This window comes from Tiliqua scincoides, chromosome 3 (assembly GCF_035046505.1).
Source record: "Tiliqua scincoides isolate rTilSci1 chromosome 3, rTilSci1.hap2, whole genome shotgun sequence".
Classification (NCBI taxonomy): domain Eukaryota; kingdom Metazoa; phylum Chordata; class Lepidosauria; order Squamata; family Scincidae; genus Tiliqua; species Tiliqua scincoides.
The window spans coordinates 60,420,229-60,444,451 of NC_089823.1; the positions used below are offsets into that span (position 1 = coordinate 60,420,229).

General features: G+C 42.4%; 2 protein-coding genes and 1 pseudogene across 2 annotated transcripts in view; 1 reads left to right on the forward strand and 2 right to left on the reverse strand.

The window, feature by feature from the left end:
• Positions 1-2,913: 2,913 nt before the first annotated feature.
• Positions 2,914-7,962, reverse strand: DNAJC28 (DnaJ heat shock protein family (Hsp40) member C28). Its single transcript, XM_066621776.1, has 3 exons — positions 7,879-7,962; positions 5,260-5,340; positions 2,914-4,287 (listed from the first exon to the last, which is right to left on the reverse strand). Exon 3 carries the CDS (start codon positions 4,239-4,241, stop codon positions 3,105-3,107), a length of 1,137 nt encoding a protein of 378 aa, XP_066477873.1. The 5' UTR covers positions 4,242-4,287; positions 5,260-5,340; positions 7,879-7,962; the 3' UTR covers positions 2,914-3,104.
• Positions 7,963-18,236: 10,274 nt separating this feature from the next.
• Positions 18,237-24,223, forward strand: part of LOC136645039 (trifunctional purine biosynthetic protein adenosine-3-like) — a 29,966-nt gene continuing 23,979 nt past the window's right edge. The window contains exons 1-5 of the mRNA XM_066621295.1: positions 18,237-18,381; positions 19,902-19,997; positions 21,870-22,044; positions 22,309-22,420; positions 23,416-23,484. Coding sequence (XP_066477392.1) covers positions 18,237-18,381; positions 19,902-19,997; positions 21,870-22,044; positions 22,309-22,420; positions 23,416-23,484 — 597 coding nt within the window. The remainder of the gene's footprint in view (positions 18,382-19,901; positions 19,998-21,869; positions 22,045-22,308; positions 22,421-23,415; positions 23,485-24,223) is intronic.
• On the reverse strand, positions 22,796-22,915 carry LOC136646327 (5S ribosomal RNA; annotated as a pseudogene).

Genomic DNA, 24,223 nt, shown 5'->3' on the forward strand with positions numbered 1-24,223 from the left:
CCACAACCCATACTTGCTGGAGAGGGAACCTCCCAGGCTTCTTCCAAGCAAGTGCATGGCCAAAGCAAGACCTTCTGGGACCTCACTTGGCATATCCACCTGCTGCCACATTAGTCTGTGGAACTCCTTGCCACAGGATGTGTTGATGGGGTCTGGCCTGGGTGCCTCTAAAAGGGGACTGGACAGATTGATGGAAGGAAAGTTCATCACAGGGTACAAGCCATGATAAGTACGTGTGACACGCCAGATGCAGGGGAGAGCACCAGGATGCAGGTCTCTTGTTGCCTTGTGTGCTCCCTGAGGCATTTGGTGCCACTGTGAGATACAGGCTGCAATCCTATCCACACTTAGCTGGGAGTAAGCCCCATTGACTATAATAGGACTTACTTCTGAGTAGACATGCATAGGACTGGGCTCGAAGGCACTGTGTATACAGTAATGCCCTGAGGCATTTGAAGCAACTGTAAGATACAGGAAGCTGGACGAGATGGGCCTTTGGCCTGATCCAGCAAGGCTCCTATGTTCTTATGCCCCCCCTTACCTGCTGATGCGCCAGCCCTGATGCTCTAGTCTAGCCATTTTCAACCACTGTGCCGTGGATGGTTCACAGGTGCACCATGGGAGTTTGGGGAGGGCCATTTGTTAGTAGGGCCACTGGGGGATGTGAACCTCTGCTATCAGTGTAGTGTGCCTTGTCGATTGTCAAAAAATTGTTGGTGTGCCTTGACAGTTGTAGTGCCCGGTCAATATGCTGTGAGATGAAAAAGGCTGAAAATAGCTGCTCTAGGTCCTCCCCATACATCCTCCTTCATGTAATCTTCCTCTTTTTTTTCCAGTTCAGTCACTGAAGGGAGGAGAAGCAACAGTCATGAGACCAGTATTCAATGGAAGGAAGTGTTCCCCCCCCCCCCCGCACTAGCCTGCTGCCAGAGGGCCCAATCCTGTCCAACTTTCCATCACCAATGTGGCCACAATGCAGCCCTGAGAGAATAAATATTACCTTGAGGAGGCTTCTGGGACTGCTCCCCCACTGCATGATGTGGTGCACATCCTGTTGGCATGGTTACATCAGTGCTGGAAAGTTGGATAGGATTGGGCCCTGAGACAACTGCCTCAGCTGACCTCATAAACTGGCTGGTCCTGCTTGCAGCTTCAAGCGTTGCTCACATCTTATGACAGAAATAGATGATCAATCTGTACCTGCATCAGCTTAACCAGCAAAGAGATGTGAAGGTTTTACTTTGAGGGAACCAAGTCAAACTGATTGCAATATACCAATTGTAAACACTTCATAGTTTCTTGAGATTTGCTTGCATGCTGCTTAGTCCAACCTTGTTATACATGGATTATTTTATGGCCCCTGCAAATGAGAAGGAATGTGCTGATCCCTGAAGAAGTGGAAAATGCATCTCTTTAAAATCACCATTTAATAAAACTGCTTTTCTTACTGTTGTAGAGAGACAGTCACACAAGTGATCATTCCATTCTTCAGCTGAGCCAGGCAAAGGCATGGGGTCCTTTGCATTTCTAATTGCTGACTGCCTCTCTACAACAGTAAGAAAAGCTGTTTTTAAACTACAATTGTAAAGGGACACACTTTTTCATTTTTTTAACTGCTTTTATTTAACACATTTTATGGTATCAGCAGGGAGTCCCAGAATCAAATCCCTGCGGATGTCAAGGCACGATCTTATTAGGAGCAATGGAAGAGCAAGAAACCTGGACAGAGGGCTAGCCTATTCCCTCTAATAAAATGAGAACTGTGAACTATCATTGTAGGTTGCCAGTGCTAGTAACACACTGAAAGAAAGCAATATTCCTATCAATTATAATGACCTTTAGTCTAGAGCAGGGGTCTCCAAACCCCGGCCCGGGGACCAGATGCAACCCGCAGCAAGCCTCATCCGGCCCGCAGCCAGCCTCTTGTCCCCTGAAAACCTCTGGCCCTCTTGGCCAAACATGGCTGGAACTATGCTCTGGTTGCGCCTGGAGGGTGTTCAAGGGCCAGAGAGGTTGAATGAATGATCCCATTCATTCATTTATTCACTCATCTAAGTCCCATCTCTATTTAAAAAATTTTTATATTTAACTTTTTTTCTGGCCCCAGATATTTGATGCGGCCCTCTGGCCAAAACGTTTGGAGACCCCTGGTCTAGAGCAGTGGTTCTCACACATTTAGCACCGGGACCCACTCTTCATCTGTCAGAATCCACCAGACATAATGTCATGACTGGAAGTGACATCATCAAGCAGGAAAATGTTTAAAAAATAATCCTAGGCTGCAATCTTACCCACACTTACCCAGGAGTAAGTCCCATTGACTATCGTTAAAAGAATATACATAGCAGCTTGTTAAAAGTACAGGTCTGGAACATTTCCCCAAATGCAGTCGCATACCATGGGAGCATAATATATTAAAAAGTATAATATATTAAAAATAAAATAATGAAATGAATGGGGACCCACCTGAAATTGGCTCGCAACCCACTTAGTGGGTCCCAACCCACAGTTTGAGAAACACTGGTCTAGAGAAATATAACATTTGTAAATTTTGGAACAAGGTTTTCATTCATTCTTATCCATCACCTGGGAGGGGGGAAAACCAGATGCAGGACAATCGCAGGAACCACTAAATAAAATGAAATATTATCTCAGGCAGCAGATTCTCGAAGAGTTTTCTCAAGAAAACTATTTCTTGCCTCCAACAGCCATCTATTGTATGTCACTGAAAATGAGTGGGGAATGAATGTTATTTTTTACATTATGCCACAGGAACAAAAACATATGAGAAAATGAAACTAGCCTATTCTTCCTTACATTTTTTGTTTTGTTATTTGTAAGTATGATTTAAAGAAATATTTATTTGAATATTAATTTGACACCCTTGGAAAAAAAGAACTTTCACAAGTGCAATTCATGCTGGTAGAGATTTATTTGTATCTATACGTTCACAACAAAGTTCAAGGAACTAGGAATAACAGTTTGATTACAACAATAAACAGAAAAACTGTTTGGAAGTGAAACTCTGGAAGTGATAGTCATCTTAAAGTGTATCTTAAAGTGTATCTATCTAATAGTTATACCAAGTGACTATCAGCTTAATCTTATTTTAAAATAAGATGCATCCATTTGAAAAGACTTGTTCTAAGATGGGATGCACTGTCATTTTCATTTTCTGTTTTCTTTGGGTCTATTGCAGCCCTTGGTTTTTTTGGCTGGGTTTCATAGATCTCCAGTGCACGTGCAATTTCTTTACTTGCATTAAAATGGACCATCTGCCTGCTGAGAATAGGGACAACCAAGTTGAAGTCATTAATCCTTTTGTTTAGTTTCTTGATATTTTCTATAAACTCCATACAAATTTCATTCCATTGTCTCTCTTTATGTGCTGTCATTGGATCTCCAAGTTTATTCCGAGAAGCAACCATGTCCTTTCTTAGTTTTTCAATTGTTTCCCTTATTTCTTTCTGCATTAGAATCCATTCTGGTTGGTATCCATTGTCTATCAGAATCCGGTTTAGATTGTGAGTCATAGGATCAATGTGAGGACAGTCTGAGTATTTTTGTAATGGCTTTCCTTTACCACTGAGATTATCAAAATCGCCTCTTGCCATAGATTCCTGAATAAGGTCTTCAACCAACCTTTCAATTGCTTGGGTGATTTTTGCCTTCTTACTCTGTCGTACATCTTTAGCTAGCATGCTAGCACTCTCAGCAAGTTGGCTCTCCATTTTCTGTTTTCGGAATTCCATGACCTGTTCAGAAGCCCGATCTACTCTAAACTGCATATATTGTCTCTGCCTTTGACTGGGAGTACCAAAACCAATGCCTTCAAAACTTAAATAGTGTCTGTGTTGTGGTGCTTTAGATTTGAATTTATCTTCTTCCTCCTTCTCCTCATTCCTTAATTTCATTTTCTTAGCCACATCATTGAGCACGGCTCTATATGCCTCTTCAATTTCTACAAAAGTTGCAGAATCTGCTGTAATGGATCCACTGTCTGGGTGATATTGCTTGGCAAGGTCTCTGTATGAATTTCTGACATCATCTAGGGAACAACCTTCCTGAAGTTTAAGCAGCCTGTAAGAGTCTCTAATATTTTTATATCTTTGATGAGACAGAAGTCTGTGGCCATAGATACCATGATGTGGAAGTGGTTTGCTTTTCTTTGGAACCAGCAGGGAATATGCCCAGACATGACACAGTATTTTTCGCATCAGCACCATGCAATGCCACTTCATCTTTCTTCAGTGCCACTATAGTGTAAACCATCATCTAACTGCAGATCTGAACAAGTTCAAATGGAGGCTTTCAGTAAAAGTTTAAGGAAATTAAAGATCACTTCTTAAATTATCTAGTGACATTACTGGGTTCTTTTCTTTAAGATGGTTTTAGAAATCAAGTTAGGGATTATTAATACACAGAATTACAGCAGAGGTTAATGCTTTGTGTATTATACTTGATAACTATCAACCCAGTCCGAACCAAGTTTCCAGCAGTGATGCAGCCGCAATGCAGCCCCAGAGTAAGAAAAAAAAAAGTTCACTTACCTTGAGGAGGCCTCCATGACTGTACCCCCACCACAGATTGCAGCGCATATCCTGATAGCACTACTGCATCGGTGCTGGAAATTTGGTTAGGATTGAGCTGTAAGTCTTGATATTCCACAGTACCAGCGGAATTAGAGTATTTGTGAAACTAAGGGCACAATCCTAGCCCCTTATGTCAGTGCTTTCCAGCACTAACATAAGGGGAATGAAGCTCTGAGATAAGGAAACAAACATTCCCTTACTTTGAGGAGGCTTCCGTGCCACCCACCTGCAGGATGCAGCACATGTCCCATTGGCACTGCTATGCTAGTGCTGGAAAGCACTGACATAAGGGGTTAGGATTGCGCCCTAAGCTGACTATTGCCTGGTGTAATATCATAATAGTTCATATTTGAGATTCCAATCTGATAAAAAAATACTAAATATAGGTTTTTCTTCTAACAATGAATAGTAGCTTCTGTTTATTAATTGTAAAAATGCAATAATAACCTAGCTCTGAATCAATTGATCAGTTAAAATATATATAATCAGTTGACAGCCTAATTTGGTGAACTACAGACAGTTCATTCCAAATAGCTTAAGCCCAGTCATCCACTTACAGCAGGGATCACATTATTTCAAATGTTATCTGCTATTATACATTAGTTTAGAAAATACTGTAAATTGGGGAACATTGCTTAATGATAAGAAAAAGGCCACTAATCCTTACCTTCAATTCTTCTAAATGGTTGAAACATGGTCATTCTGCATGTCTGGAAAGCACTGAACTCTTCCACCAGCTTTTTTTAGACTGTAGTAAAAAGAGAATTTCTCTTTTTCAGACAAATTCTTATCAGCTGTGCAGCTCGTTCCTACTTAAATCCCAATATGGCGACATAGTGGTGCTGGCACAGCTTCCACTGTATCCTGGGGGGGGGGGATTTCTGGTTACTGCTTATAACTTCTGCTGTAACTGCTGTTACTGCTTGTAACTGTAATGCTTGTAACTGCTTGTTTCTGCTTTTGCTTCCACTGCTTTATCAGTGGAAAGCGGATGTCCCGGACCTGCTATTCAGTTACATGTACAGTGCCAACCTATCCATGAAGCCAACTGAAGCAGTCACAGTCAGGCAGAAGATTGGTGAGGACTGGGGAGTGTTCACTTCTGTCTACTTGCTTGCCTCCACTGATCCTCCTCTTCCTCCCACTCCCTTGACTGGAAAAAGAAGAGAAGGACAGAGCAGAAGTGTGGATGAGAAGAGAGTGATATGCTACAGCAGTGGTTTTCAACCAGTATGCTGTGACACACTGGTGTGCCATGAATGGTCCGCAGGTGTGCCGCGGGAATTTGTGGGAGGGTCATCTATTAATAGGGTAATTGGGGGATGTGAGCCCCCCACTGGCAGCATGGTGTGCATTATCAATTGATCAAAAACTGATGGTGTGCCTTGACAATTTTAGTGTCTTGTCAGTGTGCCATGAGATGCAAAAGGTTGAAAATTGATGGGCTGGAGTGTCAAGAGAACAGAAGCTGGCACATCAACAACAGATAAGGGGATCAGCATTTTGCACCCTGCCTCAGGCGCCAGGAGGTTTTCAGGTTAAACTTTGAGGTTAACAATTGTTCATTAAAAACTAATGAAGGGCTTAAAAAGAACTTGGTTGATGGTCAAGTATACATTAAAGAGATGGGGGAGTGTAACATTAATTTCTATCCTATCTTTTGATCCCAAAATGGCTAATGAGTATTAAAAAAATTGGGAATTAAAAAATCAACAATTTGCAGACATAAGGTTGCAATGTTTCACTGATTAATTAGTTACATTAACCAATTACAAACATTTTGATCAAGTACAATGGTACCACCAATTATCTGGAGCAGCATTCTTTAAAAGAAAAAAAATAAATATTTGTAAATAAATAAAAACAACAGTCAGCACCATTCTAAAAAAGGCATTCCCTCTAGTTTGGGTTTACTTCCCAGCAGATATGCTAGGATGGTCCTATAAAACCCATATGATGGTTAATAGGTTGCAATCCTAGGTGCACGCTTACCTAGGTATAAGTACCACTGAATACAAAAATAATTATTTCTGAATAAATCTGCTTAGGCTTGCCCCACATGGTCACTTTAATCAAGTCACAGTCCTAGTATACCTCCTCTAATCTTGAATTGTGGTTACTTTTCCTTCCCTTCTCTTTGGAAAGTGAAATACAGTATTGCTTTCTATGTCGCCCTGTGCTCTGATTTGTGCCCCATTGCTGTAATGCAGGAGTGCCCAAACCCTGGCCTGGGGGCCATTTGTGGCCCTCAGGGACCCCAATCCGGCCCATAGGGAGCCCCCAGTCTCCAGTGAGCCTCTGGCCCTTCAGAGACTTGCTGGAGCCTACGCTGGCCCAATGCTACTACTCTCAGCGCGAGGGTCAACTGTTTGACTTCTCACACGAGCTGTAGGTTCCCTCCACCGTTTGCTGTTTCATGTCTGTGAAGCAGCAGTGGCAGCAAAGGAAAGGCTGGCCTTGCTTTGTGCAAGGTCTTGTATAGGCCTTGAGCTTTATGAGACCTTCATTCATTCATTCATTCATTCATATGAATATTTGTTCATATTCCACCTTTAGTATATTCATTTATGTAAACTTATATACATTTATTCAAATTTTAAATGTAAATTAATTCTTTTTTCCCCAGCCCCCAACACAGTGTCAGAGAGATGTGGTGGCCCTCTTGCCAAAATGTTTGGACACCCCTGCTGTAATGCATGCCAAGAACAAAGCCATCCAGAAGCCAGACATGCCAGCAATGATCACGGAGACCACCCACGGAGGACCCCCTGGACCCAGGATCCACGACCTGGAGGCTGCCATCAGCAGAAGAAGTTTGGCCTGGCACAGCTGGCCACATGCAAGGCGAGACTGGGCATGTCCAGCTCTCTCTAGCCTTGGACTTATTGACTCATGGACTCTAAACCCACCATTTGTAATCCCCTGAAACAGACTTGCATGCTCTGCCTGAATGCTCTGTGCTCGTGATCACCCATATCCTTCCAATGTATGTAAACGTGTTTCAGGATCTCATATTTTTTACTTGGTTATTTCTTCTTTGTCTGTAAATGTGAAATGTTCTCTAATAAAGTTTGCCACTGAAGTCAATCACAGCCCTCCCATGGCTTTCAGTGCCTTTGAAATGTATCTTGTAAATCAGAACAAGGTTGGAATACAGTCCAGCTAGTCAGATACCCCAGACAAAACCACCATAAAAGCCCTCCAACCACTTTTCCCTTTCTCTCCCTAACCCATCCCCTTTAAACCTCCCTTAGCCCCATTTTATGTACAGTATTTATCAGTTTACCCTTTAGCAAACGACCTTTCCTAATGCCTGTCAAGGAAGCTCTCAGCACAGATCCACCCCCATGAGGCCAGACCAAGGAACACATGTGCCTATTGTCCCGCTTAGGATTGTGGGAGATGTAGTTCCCGCAGAGGTGCCTTTTACATCTTCCAGCCCAGGGAGACCAGATACAACAGAGGACAGAGTGCCTATGCCTGTGTACAGAGGACAGAGTGCCTGAACTATTGTATAGAAGAGGGAACTTTGGCAGGTGTTGCACAACATGGAAGGGTTTAATAAAAAGTTGTACCTGCCAAAAATTCTATACTATGGTTAAAGGTATAGGCACTCTGTCCTCTGCTGTATTTGGTCACCCTGTTCCAGCACCACCACCATCACCCATTGGGTATGGAAGCCAATTCACAGCCTGGTTTGGTATGAAAATAAGTTGCAGTCAAGTTGAGATTTTCAGCAGTTTTAAGCCGGCTTTAAAATTCTCTAGAAATGCTAGCTTTAAGCTGTTAAAAATAACCCAACAACTGCAATTCTTGGGACCATGAGCCTTTGGTCTTGGGACCAAAATTTGTACATTTTACATTTTCCTGATAATCCTAGTGGTGATTATAATTCCTGCTGGTGCTGCCATGTGCATGTATGGGTCTAATTTTCTTTTATCAGTCTTCTACCCAGGGTTTTCCAGCACCAATGGGCAGGTATAAATTGCTTTAAAAGGTCTTATAGAATCTGCAGTTTGTTAATTTGAAGAGTAACATTTATTTTTTTATAATGCTCAAACTGGTTAGCTGGGGTGGAGTGTAATTTGATTATTTCCTGTTTTTCTTGATGTCTGCACATATCCTGTGTAATTTCCTATTTTAACACAGCCAGATTTAAAAAGAGACAAGGCTCCAGTAGCTTTCATAATTATGCAGAAGACATTTATGTAGATTAGCTTTTCTCAAAGGCAGCTTGAAACAGCATTTTCCTAAATTCCCTTTTCTGCCCAACTATGAAAGAAAGAGGAGGTATGACTTTCTATCAGGGACATGCTGTGCTGGTGAGGCAGAACCACCCCATAGTTCATGGGAAAGCACCACAACTGCCCTGCTTGCTTACACCCAAGGAGGCTCTATTATACCTGAGGAGACTCTCCTTACACCAGCTTTCTCAGTTATAAGGAGAGCCTCCTCAGGTGTAAGCAGGTAAGACAGCTGCAGTGCTTTTCCACGGACTATGATGGGGTGGTTCTGCCTCACCTGCCACACTTACTCTGCACATCCCTGCCTTCTATATATCAGGGTGGTTTATAGAGAATATAAATGAATTTAAAAATTGTAGGCAGCCACATTTGTTCATTAGGAAAAATATCCCAAAGCCATCAAAAATCTTATATAATAATTCCTTTATTGAGACCACGTAAAATGCTTGCTTAAGACTGTATCAGTTCAATCCCGTTTGGACCATGTGCCACTGAAATGGTTGTTACAGCAGTGTAAGGCCCTTTATGGCTACCACAAAAGGTGACAAGACATTTGGCGTAGCCTGACACCCACAGTAAGCAGCAAATGGCTGGGGTCCCAGTCCTATCCAACTTTCCAGCACTGGTGCAGCCGCAATGCAGCCCTGGGATTAGGGAACAAAAATTCCCATACCTTGAGGATGCCTCTGGGACTACAACCCCACCACAGGATGCAGCACATGCCCCATTGGCACAACTGCACTGGCACTGGAAAATTGGATAGGATTGGGTCCTGGGTCTGTGTGCCAGCAGACTGGGGGCATCCACCAGTGTCAGTAAGTTAGCACAGGGGGTTAGAGGGAGGTGGGGATGGGAAGGAGATGACGGTGGACAGAGATAAGGAAGGGGCAATATCTTCAGCACATATATTCTAACCCCCTTCCTGGTCTCAATTACCTGACCCAGGTTCATGTAGGCTTAAGCTAGCGCAGGCTTACCTGGGGCAATTTGTTCCATTACCCTGAAGAGGTCTCCAGAGGCTAAAACTCTCCTGTGGGATTTAGCAGGTGCCACACTGGCACAGCTGTTAAGGGTGTTTTGACCTGTGTGTTTGTATTCAGTGCTGGATCTTCCTCAACCTAGTAACAGCCTTAAGCTGAACTTTATATGATCTCCAGCCAGGTTGAGTGCAGAAAGTGTGGGGCTCAGCCCAGAGGACTAGAGTGGAGCTACTTTTAGAGTGCTGTGTGCAGAGGCTTGCTGGCAGTATGCAAAAGTTTAGTGCCATGAGCAGAGCCTGCCTGGCTACAAAAAGCCAACTCACCTCAGCTCAGGCAGAGTTGTGTTTGCAGAGACCACCAGAGACACAGCCTGCCAGCTGGAGAGAGGCAAGCTGAGAGTGATTCCACCTAGAACAGGGGTGTCAAACATAAGGCCCAGGGGCCAGATGCAACCCCCAGAAACTTTTTATCTGGTCCACAGGCTCTCAGCTGCTGAGGTGTTACGGCTGAAAAGCAGCCTACATGAAAATTGGGGACCCCCATATCTTGAAATACGATCAAGATTTGGTATTTTCTCTTCTGCCGTTTGCAGTTAATGAGTTTTTTTGTGAGAACAAAGTGCTGATTTCTGGCCATCAGCTGCTTAATGATGTCACTTTTTTGCTTAATGACATCACTTCCAGGCCTCAGCAGGTGCCCTGAATGCTAAATTTGGCCCTTTGCATAAAACAAGTTTGACACCCCTGACCTAGAATCTGTTTAGTTAGGTAATAGGAACAACAAGCCTGGAAAGTGGTTATCTTGTTTAACTTCACTGAATAAAATCATTCCTACCACCCTGGCCTTCAAAATTCATTCTTAATTCCTTGCTCAAGTGCTGCTTTTAGCACAGGGATTTAAGTAGGATGGGGCTGCCTATCATTGTGGTTGGTCCTACAGGTATTATAAGATGCTAGTGATTAACAGCACAATTCTAGGCATGTCTACTCAGAAGTAAACCCATTAAGTTCAATGACACTTACAGGTAATTATGTATAAAACTGTAGTCATAGAAATTAATACAATTTTTCCTGTTTATGGAGTGTTCCAGTGGCATGCTGGCACTCATATAAGGTTGCAAGCATTCTCTGTCACAGTTTTACTGACAGTACCACAATGATTCATATTAGATTAATATGAATTATTCACCCCTTGAGCCAGATTAGATTTATGTTATTTACTTGTTTTACATTTTATGTCCCCTCTTTCAGGACAGCATTCTCCAAAAATGGCTAACAAATGTAATAACAAAACATAAAATCCACCAGAACAAAAGAATAAAAACGAGCAAGCTAGAATTCTACACAATGCATAACTTGTAGAATTCACTGCAGTGCAATGTGGTGATGGCCGTTAGCTTAGATGGTTTTACATTTTTGTAGAGAATAGACTCCATTGCTATCTTTATGGTAACAGTTTTCCCCAGTGTAACTAATCAATTTTGCTACAAAAACAACAAAGAATAATATAGCTACAGGTGGGGTTTTTTGGTGTTAATGAAATAAAAACACATAACTGCTTTCTGCGCTTCTCATTTTGGGGATGAAAAAATGAAGTTTAAGTGCTAGACGTACAGTATAAGATAAGGCTTCTGTCGTGTATGTGTTATGAATTACCAAATCACTGCAACAAAGCCTTGGAGGCATTAGTGGCATTTCAGCAATGTACTGGTATCTGATTCTGAGTCATAATTTACATAAAAAACTAGTAGGATAGTTTAATCAAAAATGGCAGAATGGCAAAGGAGACTGTCATGGGGCAGCCCAATCCTGAGCTGCCCAGGGCGCCCAGGCTTGTGGCACTGAGAAGGGCTGCCGCCGGATTCTGTGCCTCCTGGGCTACCACGAGAGGCACCTCGGGAGAAGGGAACTTTCGTCCCCTTCTCCCAGGTAAGGTAAGCAACCCTGCAATGGGTAAAGGCACTTGTGTAGGGCGCGCAGCCCTACACGAGCACCTTGGATCCTGTGGAGCAGAGCTCCGTGGAACCGCCTCTCTCCCTCCCCCCGGCACGTCTGCCCCACCCTCTCTCTGCCGGCCTCCCCCCTCTCTGCCCCCGCCCCGGCCTCCACCTACTGTGCCGTGGCTCGGAGAGACCACCAAGCTGTGGAAGCTGGGTGACCATCCCACGCTAGCCCAGCACCGGCCAGTGCTGAGCTAGCACAAGCAGGAGCCCGGTGGTGAGGCTCGCAAACGCAGCCATGCCGCTGACCACAGGACTGGGCTCTAAATGCAGTACACAAATCTCTGAAATGTTTCCAGCCCCCCCCCCCAGCCCTCAAAACTGGCTCTTAGGGCTTTTCAACACAATCACATTTTTGTGTGATAAATTGAATGCATTCATACGAACATCCTAGTGTTTAACCCCAAATTGTCTCTAGCTGAAAAAAATATTGCTTGTCTTATTTGGGAACTAGATCTTTTTAACTTTGCTAGCGTGTATTGAAATATGACATTCCAATTTACATCCATGATAAATAAGAATCTTTACATACATGTCTAGTAGTTTGCTTTCACAATTTCTACAAATATGTTTTTGTTCCTTTCTTACCAAACACATACATGTTTCTGTCTTTGAATAAAAAAATTATTTGAGCCACATCTTAATATACAATTAATGTAAATGTGTGGTATCCTCCTCTTATGCGATTGGACACAAGGAGATGGAGTTCGGTCAGTGGAGTCTGCCAGTGATCTGGAGTGAACCGAACTGAAACATTCTCTCAGCTAGCAACAAAACCATTTTTTTTCCTTTACCATCGTAAGTTAATCAGGTGTTGAGGAATTTCTCATTAGCTACTGTTTGCAGCTTCGAAGAAAGACAAGTGAAAGTGTGCCTTTCATCCATTTCAGATAAACCTGGAAATATTTGGTAAGTGATGTCTAAATTAATTATCATATCTGAGGCTTTATATGAGGTGCTGAGATGAAATGTCTGCTTCTTTTCCCCCCAGAAAGGTGGATGGAGCAACTTATTGAACTATAGTCCCTAATTGTGTATTTATTACAGTATTACAGAATGCACAGAATCAAGCACAAGCAATTTAGATAAAAAGAGCAACTTGACATAATTATCGATTACTTTTTTATATGTGAGCAAGTCACAGTAGTTGTTTTTTTTTTTAACTGATGGAAGAAGAATTTAGACTGATTTCCACCAGAAATTGCTGGTCTCTAACTCTCTGGGATAATGGAGAAACACGATCATGTTATATAATGAAATTATAAAAGAATTGCCAAGAATGTTTTATTCAAGACTAGCATAGTTGCTATGTACTTTGTGAAAGCAGTAGTGTAATTAGAGTGGAGCAAAAGGGGCACATACTGGTTAGGGGCACAGCATGGTCATCAAAGGTCATGTACTATATTGACAGTTAAAATAATGTTCAATTCGGTCATGTTTTCTTTTAAGTATGGCAATGCTAATTTCATATGTTTTCAATACGGCAGCTGAAAAATTAGATCATCTTGCTCAGGGGGTCAGGGCCAAGCATTAAGCTAATGCTTTGCAGTTGTGTTCTTATGTTTTAATGCTAAATAGCAGCTGTGCAGAGTGGTTCAGATTTGGACTACAGCATGGAAGGAGGAGGACTCGAACCCTTTGCCCCATCACAACCCCAATATGGATTCTCCCCCTGTTCCTGTATCTGCTGTTAGCCTTGGATACAAAGCTGCATTGGTACTAATTAGAGCTTCTCATCTAACAGCCCAATCCTATCCAACTTTCCAGCACCAGTGCAACTGCAATGCAGCCCCGGGGTAAGGGAACAAATGTTCCCAAACCTGTGACTGCACCCCCAACACAAGAAGCAGTGCATACCCCTTTGGCACAGCAGCACCGGCACTGGAAAATTGGATAGGATTGTGCTGCCAGGCAAATAACAATTGCAGAGGATCTGCATTAGGACTGTGGTGGGGACAAAGGTTAAAGCCCCCCCCCCCATGTTGCAGTCCTCATTCAGATCGATGGTTGCACTCCACTGCTATTTAATTCAGCATTAAAAAATAGGTACACAATTGCAAAGTATGTGCTTAAAGTAATGTCTACTGTGTTTCTGAGGAAAGTTTTTCCCCAAACTTTATGGTGGTTTGATATGAATTTATCAATATGCTGATTCCAAAAATTGCATCCGTTTTGCCCTATTACGTCAAGTTTTGGAGATATAGTATAGCCTTATTAGTGAATGGTTCAAGCAGCTTCTTGATGAGGAAGCCATGGTGTAGGCTTCCTCATGAGGAAGCTGCTTGAACCATTCACTAAAGAGGCTATGTTGTGTCTCCAAAACTAGACGTGATAGGGCAAAACAGATGCCATTTTTGGAATCAGCACCCCAAATATACCCAGGAATTAAGGCTGCTTACTTTTTCAGCTGAACCCCCAGCCCTGGATAGTTGAGGGGAAGGATGGGCAGTTTGCCAGAAATGAGCCTGTTTCTTCCACCTTTTTTCTCATGCAGGCAGGCAGCGAAGGTTGATCTCAAGCCATTTTGGAGCCATCGCTGGGTTGTGCTTCTTTCTCAGGATTCTGCCGCTTGGCTGGAGGCCCCACCCTGCAACCAGATTCCCCCCATTTTGCAATAGCTGGCAATCCTATGACTTCATCAGGTCCTGCTTTGTGACATCAATAGGCGCTGCCTTAGAATCTCCGGTATATGGATGCATCTGACCTGACAATCCTATTGCAGGACTGCAATGTTGTTTATGGGGCTTTATAGCAGCAGGCTATAATATGTACAATTTTGAATCATAAGTGAATATTTCTCAATACAGTGGACCCTCTCTTTACAATGGTATTTTCACCATTGTATTGTGAAAATATTACAATGTGAACCCACTAACACATTTTGGGGTTTTTTTGGTAATTCATTCCCAAACCTCAGAAATTGAAGTTTCTGCCACAGAACTAAATCATTTCCCTCTCTAAAAAGTGATTTAGAGGTGCCGACTGCACTCTTCAGGGCTCATGATTATCAGCTTGCACAATTTTGTAACTATAAGACACAAATTACAAGACTGTATCCTTCCCTCAATACTCACAGCAACAATGCTAAAATTGCTACTACTGGCTGAGGGCTCAATTCTATGCTCAGTGGCATGGCTCTGTGCCGCTGAGCACTGTCGCAAACATGCTGTAAGTCACGTTTGCCAGCCTCACCGCCAGGCTCCCACCTGTGCTAGCCCGGCGCTGGCCAGTGCTGGGCTAGCGTGGGGCAGAAGCCCAGCTTCCACAGCTCGGCAGTCTCCCGGACTGCTGAGCTGTGGAACGGTAGGCGGGGGCGGGAACAGGGGTGGGAAGGAGGCATTCCCTGGAGGGGGGAGGCTGGCAGGGGGTGGAGAGAGGGCGGGGAGGAGGCATGCTGGGGAGATGTGACGCGGGGAGGGGGCGGGCTGTAGGCATGCCTGGGGGAGTGATGGGAGGCAGGTCCACAGAGCTCTGCTCCACAGGATCCAAGGCGTTCATATAGGGCTGCAAGCCCTACACAAGTGCCTTTACCTTACTGCCGATCTTTTGGTCAGCGGTGAAGTGAGTAGCCCAACTGCGGGGCTGCTTACCTTACTCAGGGGAAGGGAACAAAAGTCCCCTTCTCCCAAGGTGTCTCCTGTGGTAGCTCGGAAGGTGCAGGAGCCCTTCTCGGTGCTGCCGAGCCTGGACGCCCCGGGCTGCTCAGGATTGGGCTGTGAGATACTAGAAGGCTTATGTTTGCATCAGTGATCACATCAGCTATATCCTTGCCTCCATATGCAGTCATGATGTTAAAACCCTGCTATTGGTTAAGAAGGCCCTACTCCTTGCCACCACCCCACCTATCTCCGTAGGTGGTGGCACCTGTAAAAGGGCTCTCTCCGATGACCAGAGAAGATGACCCGGATTATATGGAAGAAGGTGGTCCTTCTTGTTGTAGTAAACCTTGTTTTACTAGGGAGTGTCCATTTTAAAGTGATTTGATTGTAAAGTGAACCTATTGTGAAGTAACAGTCCACAGCTTTGGCAAAAGAATATAGGAAAGTAAATTTCTAAAGAAGCAAGTTTCTAAATGTGATAGAAAAAGGATATTACATTTACCATTCATTTTATTCCATTGCTGCAGTGCATCTTCATACCTAACCATGCATACTAGAATCTATAGACACTGTCTTCCACATGGTCATTTCCTACTAAGTATTCCCCAAACCAGAACATTTTAGATTAAGGCCCAGGGGCATATATTATTCAGCAAATGCAAATCAAAGATAATGCTTTTGTGGAAAGAGCTGTATTATTTTGCTGGCATATTTCATAGTACTTTAATTATGCATTCCATCTGCAAGGGCTGCATAATGTCAACAGCATGTTTCTTAAAGGTCAGAATCAATGTGTGTTTCTTTTTTCTTCCTGGCATTTGTGATAACTTCTTCTCAGCTCATTTTGGAGTCAGGTTACTAAATGAAGATGTTATTGAAACAAGTCCAAATGGCATCTCCAAGAATTAATGCTAGGCTGGTTAATTCCACTGTTCTTCCCACCCATCATTCCTGTCAGTTTCTTCTTTTGATTGCTGCAATTTTTCAGTTTGTATATATCATATTTATTGTTTGAAAAACAGTGAACAGATAAAGAGTTCTATGTGCTGAAGTCTATTTTGTGTTACAGCTGGTCTCAGCAATCTGTTCCCTTCATCTGTGATATTTGTGCACCAGTTAGGATAATTGTTGGTCACACAGCTTACAGAAGTGGGAGAAGAGCAGGAAGCGCTTCTGATTCACCCTCTTTCTCTCTTTTTACTAAATATATTCTTATTAAAATATAACCATACCAAGCCCAGAACAAATTTTATAATATTAAATACCATTTTCTTCATAGCACACTACTTATATCTGTTAAAGTGGGTTTTGTTTTTCCAGCATTCAGTAAAAAATTTTCCCATTTGGCAAAAAAAAAAAATCCTGTTGTATTATCTTCTTCTCTCAGACTAATATAATTAGTTAATTTTGACATTGACATTGCTGCATAATTGCAGATTTTGCTTTCCTATTCTGTGATAAGAATGGATCTCCTTTTCTGACATTTTATCATAGCATGTCCTTGGTGCTATTATTAAATATAATACTACAGGTCCAGCCTATTTATATACAGATTTTTTATACACGGATTTGACTCAATAGGAATGGCCCCTGCAAATGAGAAGGAATGTGCTGATCCCTGAAGAAGGGGAAAAATGCATCCCTTTAAAATCAGTTTAAAAACTGAACAGTCCTTTAAACAATAACAACAACAACAACAGTATTTATATACCGCTTTTCAACAAAGTTCACAAAGCGGTTTACAGAGAAAATCAAATATCTAATGGCTCCCTGTCCCAAAAGGGCTCACAATCTAAAAATATGCAAAAGAACACCAGCAGACAGCCACTAGAAAAGACATTGCTGGGATGAGGCGGGCCAGTTACTCTCCCCCTGCTAAATAAAAGAGGAGCACCCACTTGAAAAAGTGCCTCTTAACCAGTTAGCAGGGGTTAACCTGCTTAGCCTGCAATAGCCTGCAATAGCCTCCTTAATGAGAGAGAGAGAGAGAGAGAGAGAGAGAGAGAGAGAGAGAGCAGCTGGCTGACAATCCATCAATCCTTCTCTCTCCATGGGACCCCTGCCTTCCACATGAGCAAGTGAAAGAAAGGTGATCACTTTGCCTTGGTGAAGGGAGGGGCCGAGTGAGGCGCCTTTGTAAGCACTTGGAGGAGGACTGATGGATGGGTTGTCTTCTTAATGACGCTTATCTTACATCACAAAGGTCAGCAAGGCTATTTTTAAATCACCAGAGCAAAGAAACTTTGTTTTTTAAATGGATTTGCTATAGTGTGTTTTTTGCCATCCATGTGAGTCATTTCTGAGTTAGCTGTTGTTTTAATCCAGTACAACTCAACCAACTTGTAAGTTCAGCATTTATATATGTAATTGCTTTTTCTTTCTGACATTTTCAGCATTTAAGTTCTGTTGAAGCATATATTTTATAGGTGTAGTATACCATCTCACTGTTATTTTGAAATAATTCTCTTGCATTGATCCACTGCTGATCAAATGTCCAATGTGGTTGACTCTCAAACTGCACAGATGAGATCAGCAGGTTCCTGGTGTGAGTGTTACTGGACATAAACATGAGTACACCCAGCAGCTAAGAAATGCTTCAAACATTAGATTTTCACCTCACCATGTATACTGTAATGTTCAATTTAAAAATTATACTGAAAATTATACTGAAAATGTTGCTGTTTTCGTTATTTTCCATATGTCTATTATGATCCTGAACTGTTTCCATACATTTAACTGGATTTACTTAGAACACAAAAAATTCAGGGTTGAGATATTGGTTCTGTAAATAAAACATGATGCTTCTTATTCAGAACTTCCAGATGGCTGATCGAGTGCTTGTGATTGGTGGTGGAGCCAGAGAAAATGCTCTGGCATGGAAATTGGCACAGTCTCCCCATGTCAAACAGGTCATGGTTGCACCAGGAAATGCAGGAACAGCTAATAATGGGAAAATCTCGAATTCAGGTAACAAAAATTATCAACAAACACTGTGAGGAAATAACTGTGCTATGCTGAAAATATATGATAGTATTTTAAATAAATACTATTTTATAGTATTTAAAGTATTTTAAATAAAATACATACATACATTGGAAAAACACATGCCTCCTTCTCAAGTATGTTGCACATTTGTTGCAATCAGTGTAAACATTTTCAGGAGTGAATTTGATTTACCACCATAGAAAGTACACCTCCATGCTGGAGTATAGTGTAATATGTCTCTTTAAACCATTTTTGCCCAGCCCACAGGTGTACAAGTTTGGTCACTGTTGCATATTTGCAGCATTGGCCAGAAATGGCTTAACTGAACTGCAACCCAATCCTAAGCTTCTCTGGCACAAAGAGCTCTAGCACAAAGCACAAATGGTGACCACTGCATCCTATGGGGCAGGGAAGCAGTGCCAAGTCTCCTCAGGGTAAGGCAGTGGTTCTCAAACTGGTGCATTGTGACACCCCCAGCCTGAAGGCCCTAAGCTCTGCTCCCTTAAGGGGTGGGGAGGGGAGAAGACAGAGGCAAAATCCCCTAGATTGCATCTCTGATCAGGGCACAGGGGCACACTTCCACTGCAGCAGCCTCTTGGGGGTCAGAGGAGCCCAGCACCAGCCTCAGCAAGGCTCTCCATGCAACGCAGACCCCTGCAGAACATGAGAAACAGGAAGTGGTCACGATCACATTCTATGGGGGTCTGCGCTGCATGGGGAGTCTTGCTGAGGCTGACGCCAGGCTCCTCTGATCCCCAGGAAGCTGCTGCAGGCAGGGTGAATGGAAGTGCACCCCTGAGCCCCTCTACAGCAGCGCAATGTTGGGCATTGCATCACTGCCTTCCTCCATGCAAACAATGAGATGCTATTATGACACAGCATGAAACCATTAAGGTGTTAATAAGGTGATACCCTGAAGGGGGGGGTTTGATACCACTAGTGACCAAAATCGCTAAAATTGTAGTTTATAGGAATAATACCATCATGTTATATACAGTTTGATGCATAATTTACAGTAGAATGCAATGAAACAAACTGGTATGAAAAATCTCTCTTCTGTCCAAAGGTATGGCCAAAAACCAAGCGGGGACAGGGTGATGGTTACATCACCATACCCACCACCTGGGTTTTTGCCCCACCCACTGCATAGGAGGAGGTCCATCATGGGTTGATGCGCTGGGCTCCCGTACCAGGTGATGCAAACCCTAGTGACACCACTGCTGCTACTCCACCTCTCCAGTGTTCTACCTCAGCATTTTCCTCCCATCCACATTTCCTCTTCCTTTTCTCTTCCAATCCAGGGAGTGGACAGAGAAGGAGGAACAGTAGAGGCAAGGAGGCACCCACACACACCAATCCTCTGTCTCCCAGATAAGCTCTTCAGTTGTTCTCAGGAATGGGCCAGCCCTGAAGGCAGGGCATATAAAATGGTTCCCATGGACCTCCATGTATTGATGGTTAGCCTCAAAGTGTTAACTATATATCTTTTTTATCAATTCCAGCTGTTTTAATTAGCAATCACACTATCCTTGCCCAGTTCTGCAAAGATCATAACATTGGACTTGTGATTGCTGGACCAGAAACTCTGCTTGCAGCTGGTAAGATAAAAATATCCCATTCTTAAGGCAAGTCAGGGATTCAATTCTAATTTAAAATATAAAGTTCAGTCTTAGGTAGCAGAGGTGTTATATCTTTAGGTAGAGAAGAGAGCAAAAAGGGAGTGGGTTGCTTTTATTTACATATATTCCAACCCCATTGCAATTGGTAGTAGTCTCTCTGCTGGGAGATAAGCTCTTGACATGCTGCACAGAGCAGGTCTGGAAGCCAGCAATCCCTGATGTAAGCATGTGACTGTGGCTCTCAGTTGCCTGAAAGACATAAGATCTAGAAATATAACATAAGAATTGCCTTGCTGGACCAGTGTAGAGTCACCTTCCACTCTTGCATGATGGAGATAGCTGTTCTCTGTTTGTCAGCAGCATCTCTTGGGCATGTGGCCTCCAAACTCCATGCTGTTGCGGCTGATAGACCAATCTTCCATCCAAGTCTTTAAAAAAATTTTATTTTTAAAAAGGTCTTCAATAGTGGCTATCAAAACATTTTGTGACTCTAAGAGCCCAATCCTATGCATATCTATGATAATCAATGGGGCTTACTCCTGAGTAAGTGTGGATAAGATTGCAGCCTGAATTTCTTAAACTAAGAATAAGAGAAGTGACAGAGAAAAGTGACTAAGAGAGTTGAAAATGTGATGGATGCATTGTAATCACAGTTCTTTCATTATATTGTCCTCTCTAGTCCAAATGGTTTGGCAGGTTTTAAAGCAACAACAAAAACTTGCCAAATTTGGGAAGAGAGATCAGGAATCTGCCCAGTATTGGCAATGAGGCATTGATTTTAGAATCTTCAGCTCTCTGTAAAAGAATCCTCTTTTTCCAACCTGAGTTGCCTGAGAAAGTACTTCTGTTTGCCTTAAACCTAATATCAATACAGTCCTGCCTTGCTTAGCAACCTTTGGCTTATCAATGGACCACAGTTGTTGTTGTTGGCATCCTTCCGTCTCGGAAGACTATGGTGTCACGCTCTGAATGGTGGTTCTGGAACAGAGTGTCCTCTCCAGTGCGCGAAGCCTGGGTAAAGTAGGTATGGAGGATAGGCTGTTACCCATACAGCAAATCCCCCCTCTCCAAGTCGCTGAAATGGTCCAATGGAAAGGCAGAGCCAATACGGTTGGTTCCAGCGGCGTCGCAGGAGTTGCCAGAACGTGACTGTGTTCAGCCATGAACTGCCTCAGGGACTCCAGCTCCTGATTTTGCCTCAAGGTTGACTCCTGAAGCCTTTTCCACAACTGGATGTATCCACAAGGCAGTGGAGGTTTGGGGTCAGAGTTTTCCTTCTCTCAGATGAGCTGCCTTCCCAGGCTGACAAGTCCCATCTACCCAGTGGCTGTTTAATCGCCTCTTACAACAAGTACAGCCAAACTGAGGGCCTATTCTTATCCCCAGCCCCCAGGGGCTACAGTGGCCCAACAATGGTCCAAGCATAACAAAGAAGCTCTTAAGAGGTGTTGGGTCTCCCATAGCCTGCAGCAGAGTGCATCAATGAGGCTCTTATTGCAAATAAAAGGTAATCTATCTCTAGTAGCCTGTGCAGCCAGCTAGTGTCTGTCAGGGAGTGTCTATTTACACAACAAAGGCACTAGATTGAACTGAATGTTCACTTAACAACCTAATTGCATAACAACAGGGATAGGAGAATGTTTCCCCATTGTAAAGTGATGCACACCTCTACATGTAATTGAATGACCCCACATTTCAGTATTTTGAGAGACAGATAATTATATATTTTTCTTTTTGACACATTTCATTATTTTGCCTTCTTCTGTCATGCCTCCCCTTAGTTATTTGTCTTTCTTGAATGAAAAAGTTTCATCTTCTTAAGCCTATGATTTGCTCACCTGATTTTATTAGGAATTGTGGATGACTTGGTAGCAGCTGGAGTTAGATGTGTTGGCCCTACATCCAAGGCTGCACAGCTGGGAGCAAACAGAAGTTTCAGTAACATCTTCCTTGATCAACATGGAATTCCAACAGCAAGATGGAATGTGTTCTCTAAATCTCAAGAAGCATGTACTTTTATTACCAGGTAAGTGTTTTTTTCTGTGCTAGCTTATTAACAACTGTCTGCTGATCTGAGGATCACATCATATCAAAGATCAGATAAGTTGGAGATCAGAGCAAATGCTGAGTTGATTTCCAGGTAGCCCAAATAGATTCCATTATTGGCCTAACTTAGTAGCTACGTGATTAATAAACACATGTGGAAAATTACCATGAGAAAGGAAGATAGTCTGAACAATTTCTCTGTAAAAAACTGTTTTCCTCTAATGTGCCTTATTTTCATTTAAAGTGCAGATTTTCCTGCTTTAGTAGTAAAGCCTAGTGGTCTTGGTCCTAGGAAAGAAGTCATTCTTGCATCCAGCAGAGAGGAAGCCTGCAAGGCAGTGCAAGAGATTCTGCAGGTGAATTAAACCTCTATAATATATTATTGTGTGTGTTTTAACTTTGGTTTATCTTATTATGGTCTATGCTTGTGTAATTCTATAACATCCAGAGATGCTTGTGCATGAATGTGAATTGGTGACCAAAATCATTAGTGAAAAAATACTTTTGTAGACCTGTGATGAATGAGATTTTTCTTCCCTGCTTTTTTTTATTTGCCTATTTTTTTTTTGTATTTTTGGACACATAACTCCTCACAAACTGGTTCAGCATTCTAAAACTGAACTGTGCCAGTTTAGCACCCTTAAAAGTTGCTGGCAAGCAGCCTTTGTCTGCTTGAAACTTCATTGCTAGCAAATGGTTGGCAACCTTCAGTCTTGAAAGACTATGGTATAAGCCTACAGCACCCGGTATTCCCAGGCGGTCTCCCATCCAAGTACTAACCAGGCCTGACCCTGCTTAGCTTCCAAGATCAGACGATATTAGGCATCTGCAGGGTAACAGTTGCTGCTAGCAAGCACATTTTTTTTGTAAGTTCAAAAAATTCTTGATTGTCCATATAATCCTTGATTGTGTTAAAGGAGGGCTATATCATGGGCTGTTTCTGGATATGTAGATCAGCACTTCTGAAACTGTTCACAAACGGTTGACATAGTCCCTCCCTCACGCATTCATGTCTCTAGGATGTCACCATATAACCTGCCTTATCACCAAATGTTTCTTTTGTTGTATAATACCAAGATCACGCATGAGCAGTCTACTGCATAAAATCTCCTTAGGTCTTTTAACTCTACAGATCATCCCTAATAAAATTTAGTTGGGACTCAGCTTTTGAAGAAAATGTGAATTTCATGAAAACATGCATAGGAAAAAAAAACAGTGACTTGTTTATTATATATAATTATATAATATATGTAATTATATATTAGTTTATATCAGTCACATTCCTCATTAAAAGGCAAACATTGCAAGAAAGGAGATCTGACCACTAGATGTTATATTTTTTATAATGCAGGACAACATTTTTGGCAACACCCAAGAGACAGTTATCATTGAAGAGCTTCTTAAAGGGGAAGAATTCACAGTATGTTTTTCATTCAGTGGTTATAATTATCTTCATGTACTTGGGTTCAATTGTTTTTATATTGTGTTAAAAAATTTCAGATTTTGTGGTATATATATTTTCAAAATCAGCTTACACAGCACTTAGAGCAATCCTGGGGACATCACTGTAAAATTATGTGTTTTTAAAATAGTTATGATGTGTTGTAGTAGACACGTAGGTTGGACTTACACTGGAAAACCCCTGTTAAACCATGAACCACACTCGGTTCTTATGCACGTGTTCCTGGGAGTATGCCCCATTGAACACAGCAGGACTTATTTCTGAATTAACATGTGTAAGTTTGCAGCAATCACTCTCTCAACTTACCTACTGTACTGGATGCTTATGTGGGTAAAACAGAAGGAGCTTGTGCTGCGTACACTGAGATCTTTGAAGAAAAACCAAGATAAAAACAATGTAATCAATTTCATATTTATCCAGTAAGTTCAAGGAATTAGAAAACCTGCCAAATAGACTGTTGCTTTAAAGGATTATTGAGGAGTTGATTTGACAGCTCCTGTTTGATAAGAACAATCAATATTTAGAAACCACGGCCCCAGTGGTTTGTTTACAGTGTTAAATTGTTACTTTTGTTTTCTTAGGGCGCCATCAAGCAGGTACAGTCAATCCTCGCTTTTGTGGGGTTTTCTTAGCTATCAGTGGTCTCTTTGTCTGAAACAATCTGAGGCATTTAAAATGGTGCCCATGAATAGCTTTT